Source organism: Rhea pennata, chromosome 3, assembly GCF_028389875.1.
Source record: "Rhea pennata isolate bPtePen1 chromosome 3, bPtePen1.pri, whole genome shotgun sequence".
Taxonomy (NCBI): domain Eukaryota; kingdom Metazoa; phylum Chordata; class Aves; order Rheiformes; family Rheidae; genus Rhea; species Rhea pennata.
In genome coordinates, this window is record NC_084665.1 from 102,372,007 (window position 1) to 102,392,319 (window position 20,313).

A 20,313-nucleotide genomic window follows, 5' to 3' on the forward strand; every position below is an offset into this window, starting at 1 on the left:
ATCTAAATCTAGATAAAGCCAAGAGTAAAATTCAAGGAAGTTTGGATATTTCTTCAGGAAACATTGTAGAGAATCAGCACATGGCAGAAGTCTCTCAATCGCAAACATTAGATTTTGAAATGCCACCAATGCATAGTGATTCCAGTTTAAGTATAGAATTGTTGGGAAATGCAGTTGAGCTAAATGATAAAATAGCCCCCTCAGAATTCATTTCTGGAGGAGAGAATTGCTTTCAATTTTCAGAACATGGATTAGGAAAAAAGCTTTTGAGTCATGATGAGAAATTAAGTGACAAGGAAATGTTGCAGAGTAAAATTTATGGTTTGAGCAACATAAATTTAAGCATGCACAAGCTGAGTGGAGAGAACAAATTAGAAGAGGGTCAGAAATGGGTAGCTAGAGAAATGGGGAGTAAAGATAGAAGTCATAGCACAAACGAACTTGGAAAAAACAGCAAACTCCAGAAAACAGTTTGTGAAAATACAGAAAATAAATACTCAATTGAAAAAGAAGAAAGGCCAAAAAAAAATGTCAGTGATAACGAAGACAAAAGGAGCACAGATATTATTAAGGTACCAGCGTTTTTATGTAATGCAATTGAAACAATTAGTTTAAAAATGATCCTAAATCAATGTAAATCAACATTTGAATCTCAAAATATGTAAAGATCAAGCTGATTTAAAGTTGATTGAACATAATTTAAACAATGAACATACTCATGATGTAGTTGCTGTACATATTGAGATGCTAAAATGATTTTAAGTTCTTAAATATTTAGCAATATGTTCCTTTTGTACTACTATTTAATTGCCATCCTTTTCCTGACCCAGCTGATGCTCAGCCATGCTGACTGGAAATAATGGAAGCTAAAAAAAATATAACTTGTAATAGTATCTGTGTCTTCAGATGTCTTTTTTCAAGCATAATGTATTAGCTGTTGTGTCTATGAGAGTATAAAAGGAGATCTGATAAGAAATTAATCTAAATATTTCATATCCTGTGGGATCTATTCAAAATTGTCCACCTGGAGGGCCAGAGAGAAATATGGAGGAAGTAAAGAAGCTGCCTTTGCATTACCTTTTAGGAAATAAGTTTTGCATCTCATTTGAAAAGTCAAGCAAATTTGTTGAATTTGAACTAAGACAACATTTTGTTTATTTGAAAAAATTGCTATAATTTACCTTCATGCTGTATTCTGATCACAGGAATGAGAGTATGTTCTGAACTCATGTTAGTTCACGTTTGGTAGCTAATGCCATAACAGTGCTAATGAAGATGAGGTATGGATAGTTTCAAACATGGTGGTGGTGGTGAATACACACCTTACTCGTAGTATTTTCCTTGACTTACCAACACATAAAGACTACTAGCCTCCTGGTTTTCACTAGGGTTTACTATATGCTAGTTACTGCAAGTTAATACTTCTGACTGTGTCCACCCTGTGGAGGAGCTGTGCTCTTGTAAGTCCTCTGCTGTGGCTGAGGCACTGTGTGAAGCATGCTGCAGAGCATAGATGTACTGGGGTTTAGATACTTCTCTGCTGGGAACAGATGCATCTAGACTCTAGCCTCTAGATACTGTTTCTTTTCTTGGAAGTGATTTCTGAGCTGCTTTTGTGTTATTTTTGCTTGCAAGCATTAAATATTTCCAATTCCTACTAAACTAATCCAGAAATGGTAGACCACTTTCTCCTTGCCAGTACTTGCACATTTTGTTTGGCTCACTATTTGCTCTACCTGTTTGTTTGGAGAAAAAGCACATGCAAGCTGTTGTTTGACTCTGCTAACTGCTAAGAGGCATCTGACTGAAGTGAGAGTCTTCAGGACTTCTCTTTGTGGATGTCGTTATGAAGGGTTTCATGTTTGGCTAATGGTTACTTCCTGAAGCTTGCTGTGTCAAGAGAAGGTGATGGTGGTGGGAACTGCTCGTCCTACTCTCTGGACATACGTATATATATGAGTAAGTATTTTCTGCTCTGCTTTTCAAAGAGCCTAACGTTTCATATCTGTATTACAAAATGTAGATTCTAACTTATTTTATTCTTTTACAGATTTTAAAGAATAAGGAAGCATCAGTGCGTGAAGCGTATTCAGATCTAATGGCACAGCAAAATAGCACAGTTGATGAGAATAGAAAACTCATAGGAAAGATAAAAACACTAGAGGAGATGTTGGAGGATATGAAGAAACAAAAGTTCCAAGTGGAACAGGAGCTCCCTAAAGTGAGGGAAGCTGCAGAAAATGAGCAGAAGAAACTGCAAAAGGACATGCAAGAGATCTGTCTTCAGAAAACCAAAGCTGAGCAAGAGGCAAAACAGTGTCACATAGATCTGGAGAACCTTGAGAAAGAGAAAGCAGAGGCAAAGCAGGAGCTGGAGCATGTGAGGCAGCTTATTTTTCAGGCAGAGACTCAGAGAAGTATACTGGAAGAGAACCTCCGAGCTTTTCGAAACCAAATAGAAGAAAGCACCTTTACTAGAAGAAACCTTGAAGAGCACCTAAGAAGAAAAGATACAAATCTTCATGATTTAGAGCAACAAAAACAATCCTTAATGCAGGAGCTGAAGAAAAAAACTGAAGGAGAAGAGAAACTTATGAAAATAATAAAGCAAATGGAACAAGATATTGAGTTTAAAGGATATTTATCAGAAGTAAAGTTGCAAGAAAAAGATCAAACTGGATCCAGAAGAAAGGTTGTTGAAGGCAGGTACTCTGCAACTAGAGAAACTATCCTGCCTACTTACACATCTGGCCAAGGCAGCCAGTGTAGGACAGATTCTGAAATTGCTGATTTCCAGAAGAAACAAGAAGCAAAAAAAGTAGAAGAGCTTAAACAAAAGATAGATGAACTAACTCTTACCAACAGAAAAGCTGATAAAACTATTAAAGACCTGAAATATGAACTGAATGCAATTGAGCTTCAAAAATCATCAGCAGAAGAAAAGTCTCGTTTATTAAAAGAAAAATTAGATGAAGCCAACAGTGCACTTAAGTGCCTAAAAATCAAGTTGGAGGAAAAAGACCAGGTGGAGCAGGGGTATTTGCAGCAGTTGAAAGAACTGGAAAAGCAGCTACACAGAACAACAGATAAAGCTGATGAGGTGATGCAAGAAGCTATAGATCTTAAGAAAGTTAAGATGAACTATCAAGAGGAATTGAAGTCTGTCCAGCAGGAAAAGATACAACTGAAAAAAGAAGTAGAGGAATTAACTAGATCACAGACAAAAACTGAAATCATTATAAAGCAGTTAAATTCACAAATTGGTTCACTTCAAAAAGAGAAGATGGCTGCTGAATACAAAACACAGTCATGCAAAGGAGAAGCAAGCAGTCTTCAAGACCAATACAAGAAAATTCAGGAACAATTGCTTCAAAAAACAAAAGTAGAGAAGGAAAACCAGCAGGAAATTCGGATGTTGAAAGATGAATTAGCCAAAAGCACTCAGGCATCAGAAACATTGAAACAAAAGGTAGAGGAGCTTAATAAATGGAATACTGACACAAAACTACTCATGAAACAAATTCAATCTGAATCGGAGAAGATAACTCTGGAAAAACAAAGTATTCAGAGGAAAAATGATGCATTGAAAACACTAGCAGATGGTTTCAAAGAGCAACTGCGTACAACAAATGAACAGTTGCACAAGCAAACAATAATTGAGCAAGAATTCATATGTAAAGTCAAAAGCCTAGAAGATGAGCTAGCAAAAACAAAAGGCTTAGTCAGTGAATATAAACAAAAATATGATAAACAAAGTGCTTCCACCCTAAATGTTAACCTAGAGGTTAAAAATCTAAATGCACAAGTGAATGCTCTAACTATGGAAAAGACAGTGAATGAGCAGAAGATACGACTACAACAAGCTCATGTTCAAGAGCTAACTAGTAAACTAAAAAAATTGCAGGATGAACTCCACCAAAAGACTCTGGATGAACAAATGGCACGTAAAAAGATGCTTCTGTTTCAGGAAGAATCCATTAAGTTTAAACACTCTGCAGAGGAATTTAGGAAAAAAGTTGAAAAATTACTAGAATCCCATAGCATCACAGAAAAAGATATTTCTGGCATAAAACTAGAATGTGTTGCTCTTCAGCAGGAAAAGAATATGGCTGAGGAAAACATCATGTTGTACAAGATGCAGATTGAAGATCTGCAAGAAAGGCTTAAAAAATGTCGTGAACAACTACAGCAGGGGAAGCAAGCTGAAATGGACTATCACCAGAAATGCAGGAAGCTTGAAGAAGAATTGGAAGTGCAGAAGCGCATGGTTGAGAATTTGACACAGAAAATGGACCTGCAGGCCAGGGAGAGTGAACACAGACTTCTTCTGTTTCAGAATGAAATTCAGCAAAATAATAATATCAAAGATTCGGGATTTAAATTGAGCTGTGAGAGAAGAGGAAATGATTTCAATTACCTGAATGACACTTCTGCTAGAGATTTTGAACAACTCAATGCACATGCAAAACCTAGCTCACCTTTGGTAAGGCAGAAACAAGAGAGATCAGGTTTTAAATCTGGTCAAACAGAAGAAAATACAGTGTACGTGAGTGCTGACGATACGATACCAAGAGAGGTCCAGTTCCAGTTGTCAAGAATAAACCAATCATTAGAAGAAGATGCAAGTCCACCCTCTTTTACAGAGTTTGTTTCTCAGACGAGTACCCAGTTCCAGATAACTTTTGATAAAGCAAGCCAAATTACTGGAATATCAGAAATAGATAAATTAAGAGACATGAACCTGCATAGTTCCAGACAAACTATTAGACGTGGAGAAGACATGAAGCATGAATTAGGATTAGTAAAAATGCATCCCTTGGAGGTATACACTACATTTTGTGAACATTTGCCTCCTTAGTGCTGGTTTTACTATTCTTTTATTTTTAGAGGGTTTTTTTTAGGTATTCTTTGTAACTATTCTGTATTCTTTCCTATGCTCTTATCTTGGTGAAGGGTGCCCCTTCATTCTTACACTACACAAAAAGATTTAAACCTCTGCAGCAGGCTTGTTTGTATATTTCAAGCACATTATTTATTTTTAAATATTTGTGCTCAAAATAGGAATTCAAATACTCAGTCACACTGATAAAGGTCAAAATTAACCTTGATTAATGGCACTGAGTTCATATAGCAACAAACACAGAAGAATTATTTTTGCTTTGTCGAGCGACATTCCTGTTGTTGAATAAATATTTGAAATGGCAAATACATTTCAAAACTCTAGCTAGCTGTGTTTCTATGACTTCCAGTGCTAATAACATCTCTCATTTCTGACTCCTGTTCACTTTCTTCCTTCTGTTTCTCTGGTGGTGGATTTAGGATTGAGTTATGTGCAGTATAATTCTACAGATACTTTTCTCACTGTGTCAAAAAATTCCCATTTACAGATAGTGAAGAACGAGCAGTATGACATGCATGTTGAAGTTACAACATTAAAACAAGAAAATGACAAGACTTTTGGTAATGAAGAGAGAATGTTTGAGGAATGCAAAACATCTGAAGGGTTTAGGAGAGAAGACTTTGCAAAGATGAGTTCTTTCTTAGGGGAAGAGATTCTGAAAACTGATGATGCTACTCAGTTGGAATATTTTATGGGGGAATATGATGATATTAAATTTCAAGGTCTCAGACATGATGTAACTGCCAGACAGTTAGCTGAAGTTAAACATTTGGACAGGCTCACAGTTGAGCAGCTCCGCTCAGGACAGAAAACTATTGATGAGGTTCAGAAAAGTCTTGACAAGTTTTTAACAAAACCTACAGCTATAGCTGGGCTGTACCTTGAATCCAGCAAAGAAATGCTCTCTTTTGCTTTAGCAGCAAAGAGAAAAATCATAGGAAAAGCATTAGCATTAGCATTTTTAGAAGCCCAAGCGTCTACTGGTTTCATCATTGATCCCACAACAGGTCAAAAATTTTCTGTTGATGATTCAGTTGTTAGAGGGCTTGCAGATAGCGGATTCAAGACTAGACTGCTTGAGGCAGAAAAGGCTGTTTTGGGATATTACTGTTCTGGTAAAGTAATATCTGTGTATCAGGCTATGGAAGCTAGACTCCTAGAAAGACAAAAAGGTAAAAATATCCTTGAAGCCCAAATTGCAAGTGGGGGAGTCATTGATCCTGTAAGAAGTGTTCGTGTCCCACCAGAAATTGCAGTGCAGCTTGGCTTGATTAGTAACACAATTTTAAAATTTTTGCATGAACCTTCTAGTAATGCAAAATGTTTTCACAATCCAAATGACAGGAAAGCTATGTATTACTATGATTTGCTGAAAATGTGTGTGTTCAGTGTAAATAGTAAATGCTTTCTGCTTCCAGTTGGAGAAAGAAAAATAAGCAGCCCATCAGCAGAAAAAAGTCATAAAATTTCTGTAGTAGACATCAGAACAGGAGCTGAAATGACTTCATATGAGGCTTACCAAAAAAATTGTATTGATAAAACTACATATCTCGAGCTTTCAAAACAGGAATTTGATTGGAAAGAGTCTACATGTTTTGATTCCTGTGGGAATTCTTTTCTTTTGCTTACAGATCTTAAAACTGGTGTACAGTTTAATATTGAGGAGGCCTTAAAACAGGGTAGAATTGACAGAGCATTAGTTGACAGATATAAGGAAGGTCTCATCACAGCTAATGAATTTGGTGATATTTTAGTTAGCAGCTCTCAAACAAGCAAAGATCTAAACAGTCCTATTGCAGGATTTTGGCTTTGTGAAACCAATGAAAGAATTCCAGTTTTAAAAGCCTCACGCAAAAATTTGGTAGATAGAATTACGGCTCTCCGATGTCTTGAAGCTCAGATCAGTACAGGAGGCATAATTGATCCATTCACTGGGAAAAGGTACAATATTTCGGAAGCTTTGCAAAGGGAGTTAATTGATGATGGCTGTGCAAAGCAAATTCAGCAGTGTGAACTGATCTTTACTGGGATGGTTCACCCTATAAGGAAGACAGTTATATCAGCTATTGAAGCTATGAACGTAAATGCCCTAGACAAAGAAATGGGTGTTCGCTGCCTGGAGTACCAGTACTTGACTGGTGGGTTGATAGATCCAAAATCTCATTCCAGATTATCAATGGAAGATGCAGTTAAGAATGGTGTTGTTGATGCTATCACAGCTACAAAGATGAAAGATGAAAAATTGTATGTTAAATGTATAACATGCCCCAAAACAAAGAAGAAGTTAACTTACAAAGAAGCTTTAGAGAGAGCTGTTTTCGACTGCCACACTGGGCTACGACTATTAGAAGCTGCTCAGCCCTTGAAAACAGGAATTTCTAGTCTTTACTATGCTTCGTAATGGAACGAAGATATTAGTACTCATTTTGGGGCCTAACCTAAAATCTGTTCTGATCAGGGAAATGATCTCCATTGACCTCTGCAGAAAATTATGAATAGTGTGAATTCTAATAGGGAATTGAATTACAATTATGTACCCAATTAAAAAAAAATCGTTTGAAACAAAATGTCCTCACTTTTAGCTCTGATACAGGGAAGGGCTTAAGCATGTTTTCTAAGTGCTGACATATTTCAGTTTGTTAACAGGTTCTATTACTGGACAAAAATAAATTATCCTCTGTGGAAAAAGATGAAATTTTCAGCATTTTATTCGTACTGTCTTTGTTTCTGCAGGTGTAAAAGCAGTATATTCTTCCTAATTGTAATTGAGTAATCCATGTGCATAGATTGCAAAATATTGATATCTTGTGCTGGTTGTACATATGCACATTTGAGGGTAATGCAAAGGCAGCAATTCAAAGATACTTTATATGCAAACATTGTTTAGATTTTATCCATTGAGTAATGGCTGGGAAGCTAAGCTTTTTCTGTAATATCAATCATTTTATAATGACTGTACATGTGTATGAATAAGCACCATAATCATAATCTTTCCAAATCTTTTGGAGGAATTATTCTGTTAATGTCTATAATTGCATGACATTTTTGTTCCTACATCAAAATGTCATAGTAATGCATGTGGTGAATAAAGAAATTCGGAAATTATGGTTATGTAGTAATACTGGCATTGTGATAGAATTGTGTTTCTGTGGATGTTAATGTTAAATATCTCAACAATTTATATGTTCTTTACAATTCGCGTTACTTATCAGAAATCAATGGAAGAAGAAAAGAAAGAACATGTTGAGAAAGCTGGGGATTTACTGAAATGGGTGTCAAACCTCAGCAAGACACTCAGCAAGGAAGAAGGAGAAAAGGCTGAAAAGGCAGACTTGCCTAAGCAGCAGGTACACAGATGTCTTTTGATAGAGTACCGCTTCCTCTTTTCAGCTCTTTGTGTTGATTAAAATGCATAAATATTCCATAAATACTTTTGTTTTCTCCAAATCAACATCCATGTTTCACTAAAGATGACATTTCACGCTTGGTTGTGAAGAGTGTGTTAGGTAAATGAACATCAATCTTTAGGGACACAAAGACATCTTTGACAGTGCAAAATCTCATTTTAGAGAAAGCATTACCCTGCACATCGTTACATAGCCTTGGTACAGGGACCGTGCATCCTGCCAGGCCAGCATTTCATCTGCTCCCTAATCCTGCTACAGTTCAATGAACAAGCCTGGTGCCTTCCACCCAGGCAACATGAAGGAGGGAGCTGGCTGGAGGGGCCCATGGGCCAGCTTTCCTTTTGTTGACTTTTTAAAAAGTTATCTTGAGGGTTCCTGTTATCAGTGGCTCATGAGGCAGTAGTTGAAAGTCTGCAACTGGACAGATGTTCACTTCTCTTCAACACTACTGTCTTAGAGAAAGGGAATTTAAAGGGTATTGACTAAGCCCTCTATTATCACACGAGCCCACAGGCTGCTGGGGTGGCCTGTGCTATCTGCCTTGTATTTAACTGCTGCTGCTGCTGCTCTTCTGTACAGTTATTGCTCTGACCATAAATTTCCATTTGTGAAGTTCCATATCACCTCAAACAGCACCACATCTACAGGTGTTGCATAAAATAACTTAGTAAATATCTAAACATGATTTCAGTAAGTAAAGGTCTACCTGCTCACTGATCAGTAGAAAAATTCAGATACAGGGCTGAATGTATGGTCATGCAAACTTTATTTTGGCCCATCTTTCAAGCAGCCTCTTCCTGAGTTTGTTTTGGTTGTGCACATTGGTGCCAGCCAGAGCCAGTGGAGCGGGATGGGTAGAAATGATGATTGCAGTGAGCCAGGTCAAACCCCTGCAGGCAGTGACAGTGCTGCCAGTCCCAGCCTGCTGGGTACTCATACAGGCTCTGCTCATTCTGTAGTACGGAACCACTAACTTCTAATACTACTTCTGTTACTGAGTTTTTTCCTATATTTATAGGAGGAAGTGAGTTTTTATTGATTTGAAAATATATTTAGGACCAAGATCTGCAAAAACCTTCAGCACTGGCCTTTTTTTGCTGTTGTGAAAGACAACGGTGAAAACCTTTGTGAGCATTAGGCCAGCACTCAACTCTTTAAGAGTATCTCAGCCAACCACAGTAGCTATGAATAGCATCTTCCCATCTAGCTTGAGCCCTCAGAAAGTTACCCATGAGTTTAGCTATTTGACTTTCTCTCACCTGCCTTGACTTCCTCTCCTGGCCGCAGGGGAGACAGACATTTCCAGATGGTGTTTCCTTCCGTTGTGAAACTGGCCTGTGAGATAGAGGGTTTTAGTAGCCTTCCAAAGGTGCTTATTTGTGTGTCTCTGCTGGCTAGCGCGGATGCCTTGATGTATTTTGTAGTGACGTGCAGGACTAGTGATTTGGTCGCCAATGTTAGCTGAAAGAAGTTTAGCACGCGGGTTTGGGTTTTGTGGCTGTGGAGCAGAGAGAGAGGCTGGTGCCCACAGTGAAGGGGCGCACAGAGCAGCCACAGTGTCCCCATTGCAGAGAGGAGCTCCGGGCCCCAGCTGCTACCTCGTGCCTGCTCAGATCTTTTTATATTACGTACTACGCTTGCTCTCCATACTTCTGTCCAAGGTATACTGATGGTGGGAAACTGGCCAGAAGGTGCTGTCTGCAAAGGGAGAGTGTGTTTAAGGTTGCTGTGCCTTTTGGTGGCATGAACACGAGGACAGAATGTGTCATGTCATGTCGTGTCTTTTACCCACTTGAACATAGGACCTAAGCATTTTCTTAGGGTTTTTTAGCATCTGCATTGCACTCATTCCAGGCTTGTTACGCTAGCTTCCAGACTTCCACTTGATACTTTGCATTTTGGTCATGCAAAAGCAAAGGTAGCCCTTTTGTGTGAAGAAATTGCAGACACTTATTCACAGAAGCTCAAAAGCGAAGGTGAAATTCTTGCAAATTCCTCTACTGGAACTACTGCTTTAGTGGGAATGACACAGAAATTATGACAGGGAGAATACTAACAAATGCTTCTTTTTTTCTAAGTATCTCACATTGTGTATATCTGTCACTGAATTTCATGAATAACCCTACCCGTCTGGTAGGGTTATTATCTCTCATCCTGGTGAACAACTTCTGGAGTATGATTATTGTATTCACGTCTCTCTAAAATCTCTTTAAGCTGTGTCAACTATAGTCAGAAATGATTTTAAATGATTGTTACTGTAAACTTCAAGCAAATAACATTTTAACGTCAATTATATTTGTCTTATCCAATAGTTCTCTGATACAAGCAGCTCTTTAATGCAAAGGCTTTGTTCAAGGACTTAGCTATATGTAAAAGATATGACTTCTGCCAAGTAAATAATACAGTATTGAGAATAGGCAGTATTTTTTAAAAATACAAGTTCTTATATTGTACAATTTTGTGTTAAGTAGGAATGTGATGTTGGCTCTTTCTTTTTTTTTCAATGTGTGTGCTTAGCTAAGTCTTGAGCATATGTTGTTTTTTCTTCAGATTTCCCTGGATGAAATGTCAACCAAGAAAGAACAAATAGCTGAAGCTCTGCAGACTACTCAGTCATTTTTAGCCAAGCACGGTGACAAGTATGCCATTTTTATGCTTATTATTTTTCAAGTAATGTAGGTGATTTGAATCAGCACATAATGTTTGCTTAAAAAGAACTCATATTCTCATCTTATAATGCCTATTGTATTCTGCATGTAAATAAGTATGGCAGTTATTTTCTCAGTTTTATAATTTTATATTCCCATTTTGGGAAAACCTCGATTAGGTTTTATTTATTTGAAGAATATAATTAGGTTTATATATTTCTGATCATGTTAAAAAACATTAGATAGCAGCTTTCATTTGAAATCAAAATAGTTAACAGTGATAGTAAATTAATATTTGAACTATGTATCAAAAGTTTCATCTACCTCTGAAATCAGACTATTTAAGATATAAATTACTGAGATTTTCATGAATCTGTGTTCTTGTCTTGACTGGTAAATAGTAGACAGTCAGAGGCACAGGCAAATGATAGACCATTGGCTCAAGTGATGATTCAAAGTAAATTCTTGATGAATTTAGCCTTTTTTCCTGTAAAACTACAAGCAGATTATAGCTTTCTTGAACATGTTCATAACTAAGCCGTATTTTTTCTACCACTCTTTTATAATATGTACTAAGTCAAGAAAAGTATATTTTTTCCTCCTTTTTTTAAAATAAAGGTTCACATATCACTCACTGCAGTTTAAAAAATACTCAAAAGGTATCTCCTTCTCTCTCTGTCTCTCTCTTTCTCTCCCTCCCCTCTTTATTTATTTATTTATTCTTAATAGAATGACAGATGAAGAGAGAAATGAAATGGAAAAGCAAGTCAGATCCCTCCAGGAGAGTTACAGCTTATTATCCAATGAAGCTTTGAAACAACTGCAGGAAGCACAGTATTTGAGTGATGAAAAGATGGAAGAAAAGGTAACAAAATGGAAAACTTACATTTCAGGCTCTTTTGAGTTTTACTACATGTTTATGGAACAGTACATGAGTAGTGAAGGAAGCAACTGTAATTAACAGCGTGTATGGAACTTGAGAACATGATTTAATTTGACTAAAGGTTTTACGTACTTGGTATGGTATACTGTGTGATCTTACGTGTGCATATGAACATTTTGCTCATCAGGTTTTTTGCAAACAGCCTTAATACTGTGTGCCTTGCATGAAGAAAGATAAACAAATCATTCATCTCTTAACTCTTCTTTTAAAAGCCATTCTTTGACTGCTGGTTAAGTCTGTGTTTTGCTGCGAAAATGACATCATAAAATAACATGTTAATCTCTCCCACATATCACTCAGAAATGACCCAGCAGTTATTTAACCACAATTTTTCTTAAAAATTAACTGGGTATATAGATGGGAACACACAGAGTGTTTAGCTCTGAGATATTACAAATACGTTTGTAAATGGATCTCAATCTTAAATATGGAATTCTCTAAAATATGTTGCAAATAAATATTGTCATACCCATGCAGAGGCAGGGGGTGTTAATTTAGTTTAAATCATGTTGCCAGACTGACTACACATGTCCATGCAAACTAAATGCTGTATTTGGTGCTAGAATATTTGATTCCATATTGTTGAGTGTATATACAGAAGTGCTGTATGCTGTAAACATGAATAGCATGGTGGTTTTGTATCACATACTGTTTCCAAATAGTCTAACCTTTCACAGACATTTAGAGCATGAAAATTTGCCTTTCAGGTATATGCTATATTTGCTCACTCTGCAATCATCTATTCTTCTTTCACTAACCCTATTTATGTATGCAAAGCATAGGTTTTCAATTCACAGATGCATGTTGATTTTAAATCTTTTATCACATCGTGTGCTGTTGAATGACTGACATAGATCACTTGCGCATTTGAGCTGCTAACATTCACAGCATTCCTCCAGTCCTGGTAAGTACATGTTTTTATGCTTAACATGCTTTTAAAAGCAAAAGAAAATTTAAAATATATAGTCTAAAAATAGTGATAGCTATTCTTTTATATTCCTTTTCAGGTGAATAAAGTCATTGCTGGTATCATTGACCAAACGACTGGAGAAGTCCTTTCAGTCTTTCAGTCTGTTTTAAAAGGTTTTATTGACTATGGCACTGCAATTAGATTGCTTGAGAATCAGCTGATTCTATCTGGAATCATTTCTCCAGAATTAGGAGTATGTTATGATCTGGAAGAAGCTAAAGCTCATGGCCTAATTGATGAGCAGACTCTATTGGAATTGCAGGAATTAAATAATGCGAAGAAGCTTATTTCAGAATCATCACTAATAAATCTTCCAGTTGTATCAGCTTTAGATCAAGGTCTAATTTCAGAATCTTTGGCCATTAAAATTCTTGAGAATCAGCTTTCAAGTGGGCACTTGATTTTGCCATCTACTGGAGAAAACCTGACTTTACAGAAGGCTTTCCAGAGGAACCTAATTCCTCCAACATTATATGCAAAGCTTCTGGAAAGACAAGACACATGCAAAGATCTCATAGACCCTAACTACACTGAAAAGATTTCCCTTGAACAGATGGTTAATAGAAGCATAATACATGAAGAAACAGGGTTAAGACTCTTACCCGTGAAACCACAAGAAAAAGGCAGAATCACATTCAAATGTGGAAGGAAGATAACTGTTTTGAGGGCAGCCCATGAAGGACTCATTGATCGGGAAACAATGTTCAGGCTGCTGGGGGCTCAGTTAATGTCTGGGGGTATAATTGACTCTGACTCAGGGAAGCGAATAACTGTGGAAGAAGCCATGAAACAAGGGATGATAGATCAGGACACTGCTTGTGGGATTCTCACACATCAGGTTCAGACTGGTGGAATCCTTTGTTCAAATTCAGGCAAACGCTTGACTGTTGATGAAGCTGTGCAGTGTAACTTAATATCATCCACCAGTGCATTACTGGTATTAGAAGCACAAAAAGGCTTTGTTGGCCTAATTTGGCCTCATACTGGTGAAATATTCCCCATATCCACTTCTTTGCATCAAGGGATGATAACAAATGAGCTGGCCTTCAAAATACTAAATGGAAGGCAGAAAATAGCTGCGCTTTACATTCCAGAAACTTGTGAAGTAGTCAGTCTAGATAAGGCTGCACAATCAGGGGTAATAGATGTCAATACTGTATCTGTTTTAAACAGTGTGATTTTACCGGATAAAATGCCTAATGTAGAAGAATTAGAATCTCCATGTAAAAATGCTGCAAAATGGTTATCAACGTATGAGCCTCAGCCATCTGTATTTCATGACTATCAGGAGGAACTTGAAGGTTCTGGCACAGAAGACCATGTAGATCATAGTTTGGACCAAGCTAAGAAACTATTCATATCTTATCTAATGGTAAATAGTTACATGGATGCAAACACTGGAGGAAGACTTTTATTATATGACGGAGAACTGCAAGAAGCAATCAATACGTTATTAGAAGGTGATGCATACAATACTGATGTGTCAGAAATGGAGTTTAGTGACAAATACATAAGCCCCAAAGAAATTAATTTAAAGTCAGCTGGCAATGTCCACTTAAGTAATGTCACAAACAATGTCCAGGGTAATCTTTCAGGTGTTGAGAATACTTCTAATGGCATGAAATTAATTCAGTTGGAGGATTTGGAGAATAATAAAGATTCGCAAGGAAAAGACATTCATATATGTAGACCTGATGTTTGTAATGCTAGTACCAAGCAATCAGAATATACACAGGAGATTTTGTTAACTAAACCTGCAGAAGTTAAAAACGTAGTAGGTAGTATTCAAAATTCTGTAAACAAAAATGCATTCTCTAAGAGTCTTCTGGAGTATTCTGAATGGACAAAAGTAGAACTGTGTAAGCCTAAGGATCAGAAGGCAAATTCAGGAAATATTGAAGGATATCTTCCAAATGACTCAAACTCAAACCTTATTTCAGAAATAGAAGAGGAAAACATACATGTGCCAGGCAGTCTGGATAAGGAAAACAAGAATTATAAAACCCTGCAGAATACCTCGTGTGTGAATGAATGGTCAATTAATGAAATTCAAAGAAGCATGGAAAGGTGCACAAAATGTGGGCTTCACATTTTGCAAACTGATGACAGCAGAATGTTACTTGAAAACAGCAAGAAAGATGACTTTCAGAGAAGTCTTGGTTTGTCTGCCAATGCAGATATTGAATATAGGCTTCCAGAAGAACTTTCTAGTAAAGAATTAGGAAATCAAGCTGTTGACATGCTGCAGGTTGAAGATAATGGGTATAGCGGGCAACCTCTACAGGACTACCCTGATGTACATAACAGGCTATCCCTAGAGGATGTTGACAGTTCATCCTTGGAGGACTGTACTGATGTGCAGAATAAGCTGTGTCTAGAAGACAGCAGAGACATGCACTACAGGCCTTTGTTAGATGACAGTACTTTTCGTCATGATGGACCACTTGTGGGGGACAGTAACAACACAGCACAAGGGCTAACATTAGAAGACAACAGCCTTACATTTGAAAAGTTACTGCTGGTTGACAGTAGTTCTGATTCATCACTCGGAGGGAGCGACAGCATCCCACAATTTGAGAGTAAACACTTGCGCTGTGAATGTGATGAGGTAGCCTCTGAAGATGACAGTTCTCAGATTGATGATGATGATGATGATGCCTATGAAACTCCTCAGGTTGATGATGAGGACAGTGATGTCTACCACACTCCACAAGTTGACGATGATGATCCCTATGACACTCCTCAAGGTGATGATGATTATGATACCTCACTGTTGGGAGATGATGATACACCAGAGCCTGATAATGTTCCCTTAGGTTTTCCAGAGGAAAGATGTGGTCCAATAAATCTGAGAGAAGAGAATGGGTCTTTTCAAGACCTTCCAGCTAATGCTGGAGAGAGGGGTGTAGATCTGGCAGGTCTACCTGAGAGCATAAGTACAGCTTCTGCAAGTGCCAGAACTTTGGAAAACTACCTTGAGAAGGAAAGGGAAAGACCAGGGAGCTTTGAAGAGAAGAAGCTAAAACTACCAGTTACTCTGGAGAGTGAAGGAAATAAGGAGGGAGGCCTTAGTCCCTTACTAAAGATGTATGGGGCAGAAGTACAAAGAGATAGAAATGAAGAAGGTGAAATGAAAGCAGAAAATGACGCCTGTGAGGATGAACCTGAAGGAACTGAGGAGGAGGAGGAGGATTATGATTATGACTACATGGATTATGATTATGATAGTTATGACAACTCTGACACTGATTCTGACAGTGATGAAGAAATCGATATTTTTTACTCACACCATCGATGTAAAAATATAGGTGACCAGCTGGACCAGCTGTTAACTCCTTTAGGACACGTAGAAAATGGTGATGAAAATAATCAAAATATTGATGACTGTTACCGTTCTTTAAGCACTATGGCAGGGGATTGTTTGCAATTCCAGTCCAATGGTGGGAATGGAAAACTGCCCTCTGGAAAATGTAAAACTGTATCAGATGTTTCTGAGGAAAGATGTGTTGCTCTTACACATACAAGCAAAGAAGAAAGACAGCAAGAAAGAGACCAAGAGTGTGAGAATTCTGTCAAGAGTAAGCATGCGTCACAAGATATTAATGAATGTAATCAGCCTGAAAATGCCTTTGATTCTAAATGGGTGTCTTGTAAGAATGAAGAAGATAACAAAACACAGTTTAAGATTCCAAGTTTTCAGTTTGTTGATGATACTGTGACATCTGGTGCTAGAGTGACAGCCTTCCTAAACACGAAGCAAGCTACAGATGATGATGAAAAAATTCAGACAAATTTGTTTCTTCCAGAATGCTCTTTACCTATTCATAGCATGGATAGAAGCAATACTGGTATCATGCCAGTGTTGCCTTCAAATCATGGGCAAAGACAAAAAGAAGTACTATTTGTGGGGGAACAAATGTTAAATGATATGGCTGGTATGGAACAACTGAAGGAAAGTGCATCCCAAATAGACAGTAAATTCCTTGGACGTGTGTCTCATGTGAGTGATGGTGATAATCTGTGTTCACGTACTGATCAAATAGAACAAACCACAGATAGGAAAAGCAGTCAAATAAGTTTTGAAATTCTTAAAGAAAATACAAATACAGTAAATATTACAATGGAAAATGATATTCAAGAGCTAAGTAAAAGTCCCATTCATATCGAAAGCCTTGGGGAAATATTTGATGCATCAGTGATTAAAGCTGATAGAGAAACTCTTGTTTTAAGTAAAGAAAAAGTAAATGCAGATCAAGCTTTGCTTGATACTGGAGGTGATGTGAAATCAGATGACATTAAGAGATATTTTAACCTTTCCTCTATTAAGGAATGTGCTACAGGTGGAAAAGCAGAAAGTAATTCAGAATTGGATAAAGCTGAATCCTGTTGCATTATAGATAGGGAAAAGGGGAGAGATCTGCAGAACGAAAAGGAATTTCTGCTGAAGGACATAACTGATACAGGAGAAATGCATTCAAGTGAATTAAACTCTCACAGTCGCTCCCTTCCCCTGAAAGTTACAGTAAAACCGAAAGAAATTGATATGCCCAAGGAAACAGTTATCTGGCAAAAGACTGTCAATGTTCGTAAAGGCAGTTCAGAAAATAACAGCAGCAATGATCATGAATTTGTCCTCATAAAAGCAGATGCTGCAGGAAGTAATGAGAATGCTAAAGAATCCGGGGACGGGGTCGAAGCGGTACTTTCTGCGAATCGCACCCATGCTGCTGATGTTTCTTCAGTAGCTCTGAGCAGCACGGGGGGTGGCTTGGTTAATGTTGCCCATGCAGAATATGAGGCAGTGAAGAACTCAAAGGGAGAGAATTTCATGGTCACTGAGACTTCTTCCTTTGCAAATGGTTTTGAAAAGCAAATGTCCATGGAGTCATTGCAAAAGGAAATGGAATCCTGCAAAGATTTTCAAATAAAGGAAGATATTTCACAATTCCCGGAAATATCTGACACACTAATGGAAGACCTAAAGAATATATTGCAAAGCAAATTGAAAAAAGGACATGTTTATTACAAGCAGGAGGGTGAACCCCTAAATTACTCTGATATGAAAGTTTTAGTGCAAAATTTGCTTACAATGGTTAGAAGCACACAGCTTGGGAGTGACACATCTCGTAAACCAGATATAAAGCAAGCAAGTGATGATCTCACAACCGCATTAACGGTTACCAAACCATGCGTAGAGCTGAAGGACTGTGATGCTTTTTCACTGCTTTGGCTTGATGGCAGAAGTCCTGACCTCCTTCGAGATATTCTGAAGCAGGAATCCTGCAAACAAAAGATGGATGATCCAGACGAAATGAAGACTGAATTAGACCAAGGAGTAAAGGCTTCTGTTCCAAAATTTACTGCTTCTCAGCTTGGGCAGACTTTTCAAATCTCATCAGGAGATGAAAGCACATATAAGTTAGAGGAGCTGATAAGTGGTTTGCTTACAAGCTCACAAGTTGCTGGTGTCACCATAGAAAATGATGATAAAGGCAAAGTAGATGGGCTTTGTACTCTTTTCTCAACAGAACAATCAGGGTTTGGATCAGAAATTCCTAAAGAGAATCCGATGGAAGATGATACAGTTTTTGCTTTGAAAAGTGACCAGGAGCATGAGAAGACAACCAGCCTTTCCAAAGGCTTGACTGAGCCTGTTTGCAAAACAAAAGAAGCAATCCTAGAAGACAACCCAACTGGCATGGTAAGTAATAGCAACTGGTATATGCTGTATGCCCTGTATTAAAAGAATTGCGTGAATACTTTAAACGTTCAAAATAATTGAACCAAAAGAATTGTTGAAAAAATAAATAATAAATTTAAAAGAAATATAATTAAGGTTTTTTTATTTCCTGGTTTAAAGTCTGTTAATTTAAAAATCTTTTTCTTATGGAAACTCATTTTCAGTTCAGTGGAGTACAGCAGTGTTTAAAGTTGATGGAGAAACTGCAGAAGCATTTGGCTGTGGTTCAAGATATGAAACGCTACCTATATAATCAGCAGCCTATTAGTAGCAACCTGGAAACACTGAAAGATGAACTGGAACAATTAGAGGTCAGTAAAATGGGCTTCATACTTGTCCTGCAGTAGTGCGTGCTAGCTAAGGTTGTTAGTTAAAAAAGAGAGATTTTAAATATAATTAAATTAATTTGGATTTGAATGTTTTTCTTGCTTAGTAACAATGTATTTTGTGTATTTCTCTTTGCAGTCATTTGAATCGGAGCTGGCTACTTTTGCCATTATCCTAAAAAAAGATATGAAGCTGACAGAAGAGTTTTTAAGGCTTTCTCATGGAGATGTTTGCAAAGAGAAACTTAAAGAGCTAAAGATAAGCTATGACTGTTTGCAGGAAGCATTTTTGGAGGTCTGTGATATGTCTTCAAAACGGGCAAAACAAATAATCTGTGCTGTTGACTCTGAAATGGTATGTTTTTATGAGTATACATTTGTGTATTTCATCTCAGTTTTCTTCAAAGTAATTGAGCTAAAAAGAAGGCTTTTGTTTTATCTGAATATTAAATACATGTATGAGTCTATTTAGTATGATGGAAAATATAGGTAGACTACATAAATAAATATTTAATTTCCCTTTCTAGTCTAAGCTTGCAGTTTTACACCAGCAACTTTTAAGCAAACTGCAGAGCTATTCGGACTGGATCACAGAAAAAAGTAAAGTTGTGAGTGACTTCATAGTGAACACTAATGATATAGAAGACATGAAGCAAAGTTTACAACTCCTCAAGGCAAGTATTTTGTTTTTTTTTTTTATGGTAGGTGTTGCTGATTCTGGTTATTACAAAATGTTAGTCAGTTTTTTATAGCTGCTCATTTGCTTAAACAGACAGTTAGACCTGATTGCTTAAAACAACAACTACTTGATGATCCATTAAAAAAAAAATATTGCTGATTTGCTTTCTCTCCTTAAAGTTTTTTGATAGAGTTTGGATCACTATTGGCTATTGGTTCTGCTTACATTAGTTCTATTAAATCTGACCCTTTTTGGAAATCTAGTTACAAATATTGTTACAAATATTTCAGTTGTTAAAATTATGTCTTAATGCCTAGGATCCAGATTCTCTACTGAAGTTTAATTACCTTCCTAATCAATTACATGTGAGTATTTTACAGAAACAAAAAATGAGAAAAGACAAAAAGCCAATGAAAGGCTTCCTCATTACACGCTTCACTGAAATGAGTCATGAAAAGCAAATCAAGTCAATTTTAAGTAATGTTCATACACATATGTATGCATGAATGGTAAAAATGAAATTATTTTTCTGTGCTTCAGTGGTTGTAGCAGGCATGGTGATGTCATAGGGGATGCACAGGTGTAACTACAGGCAGAATTTGCCACACTGCTGGAAATGGGGCATGTAATTGTGGAGTTAAGGACCAGAATGCTTTCGATAAACATTTTAACATTTCTAGGTCTTCAGATTCGTGTTTCA

The 20,313-nt window shown here is 37.2% G+C and overlaps 1 protein-coding gene across 25 annotated transcripts in view; it reads left to right on the top strand.

Annotated features, from left to right (window-relative positions):
• Positions 1 to 20,313, top strand: part of DST (dystonin) — a 299,843-nt gene that overhangs the window by 171,421 nt on the left and 108,109 nt on the right. For 17 of the 25 annotated variants that reach the window (XM_062572898.1, XM_062572885.1, XM_062572892.1 and 14 more), the window contains 7 exons: positions 8,113 to 8,247; positions 10,858 to 10,946; positions 11,685 to 11,820; positions 12,906 to 18,569; positions 18,773 to 18,919; positions 19,074 to 19,289; positions 19,462 to 19,608. In XM_062572898.1, coding sequence (XP_062428882.1) covers positions 8,113 to 8,247; positions 10,858 to 10,946; positions 11,685 to 11,820; positions 12,906 to 18,569; positions 18,773 to 18,919; positions 19,074 to 19,289; positions 19,462 to 19,608 — 6,534 coding nt within the window. The remainder of the gene's footprint in view (positions 1 to 8,112; positions 8,248 to 10,857; positions 10,947 to 11,684; positions 11,821 to 12,905; positions 18,570 to 18,772; positions 18,920 to 19,073; positions 19,290 to 19,461; positions 19,609 to 20,313) is intronic. The other 8 variants (XM_062572900.1, XM_062572901.1, XM_062572902.1 and 5 more) reach the window with 1 other exon arrangement.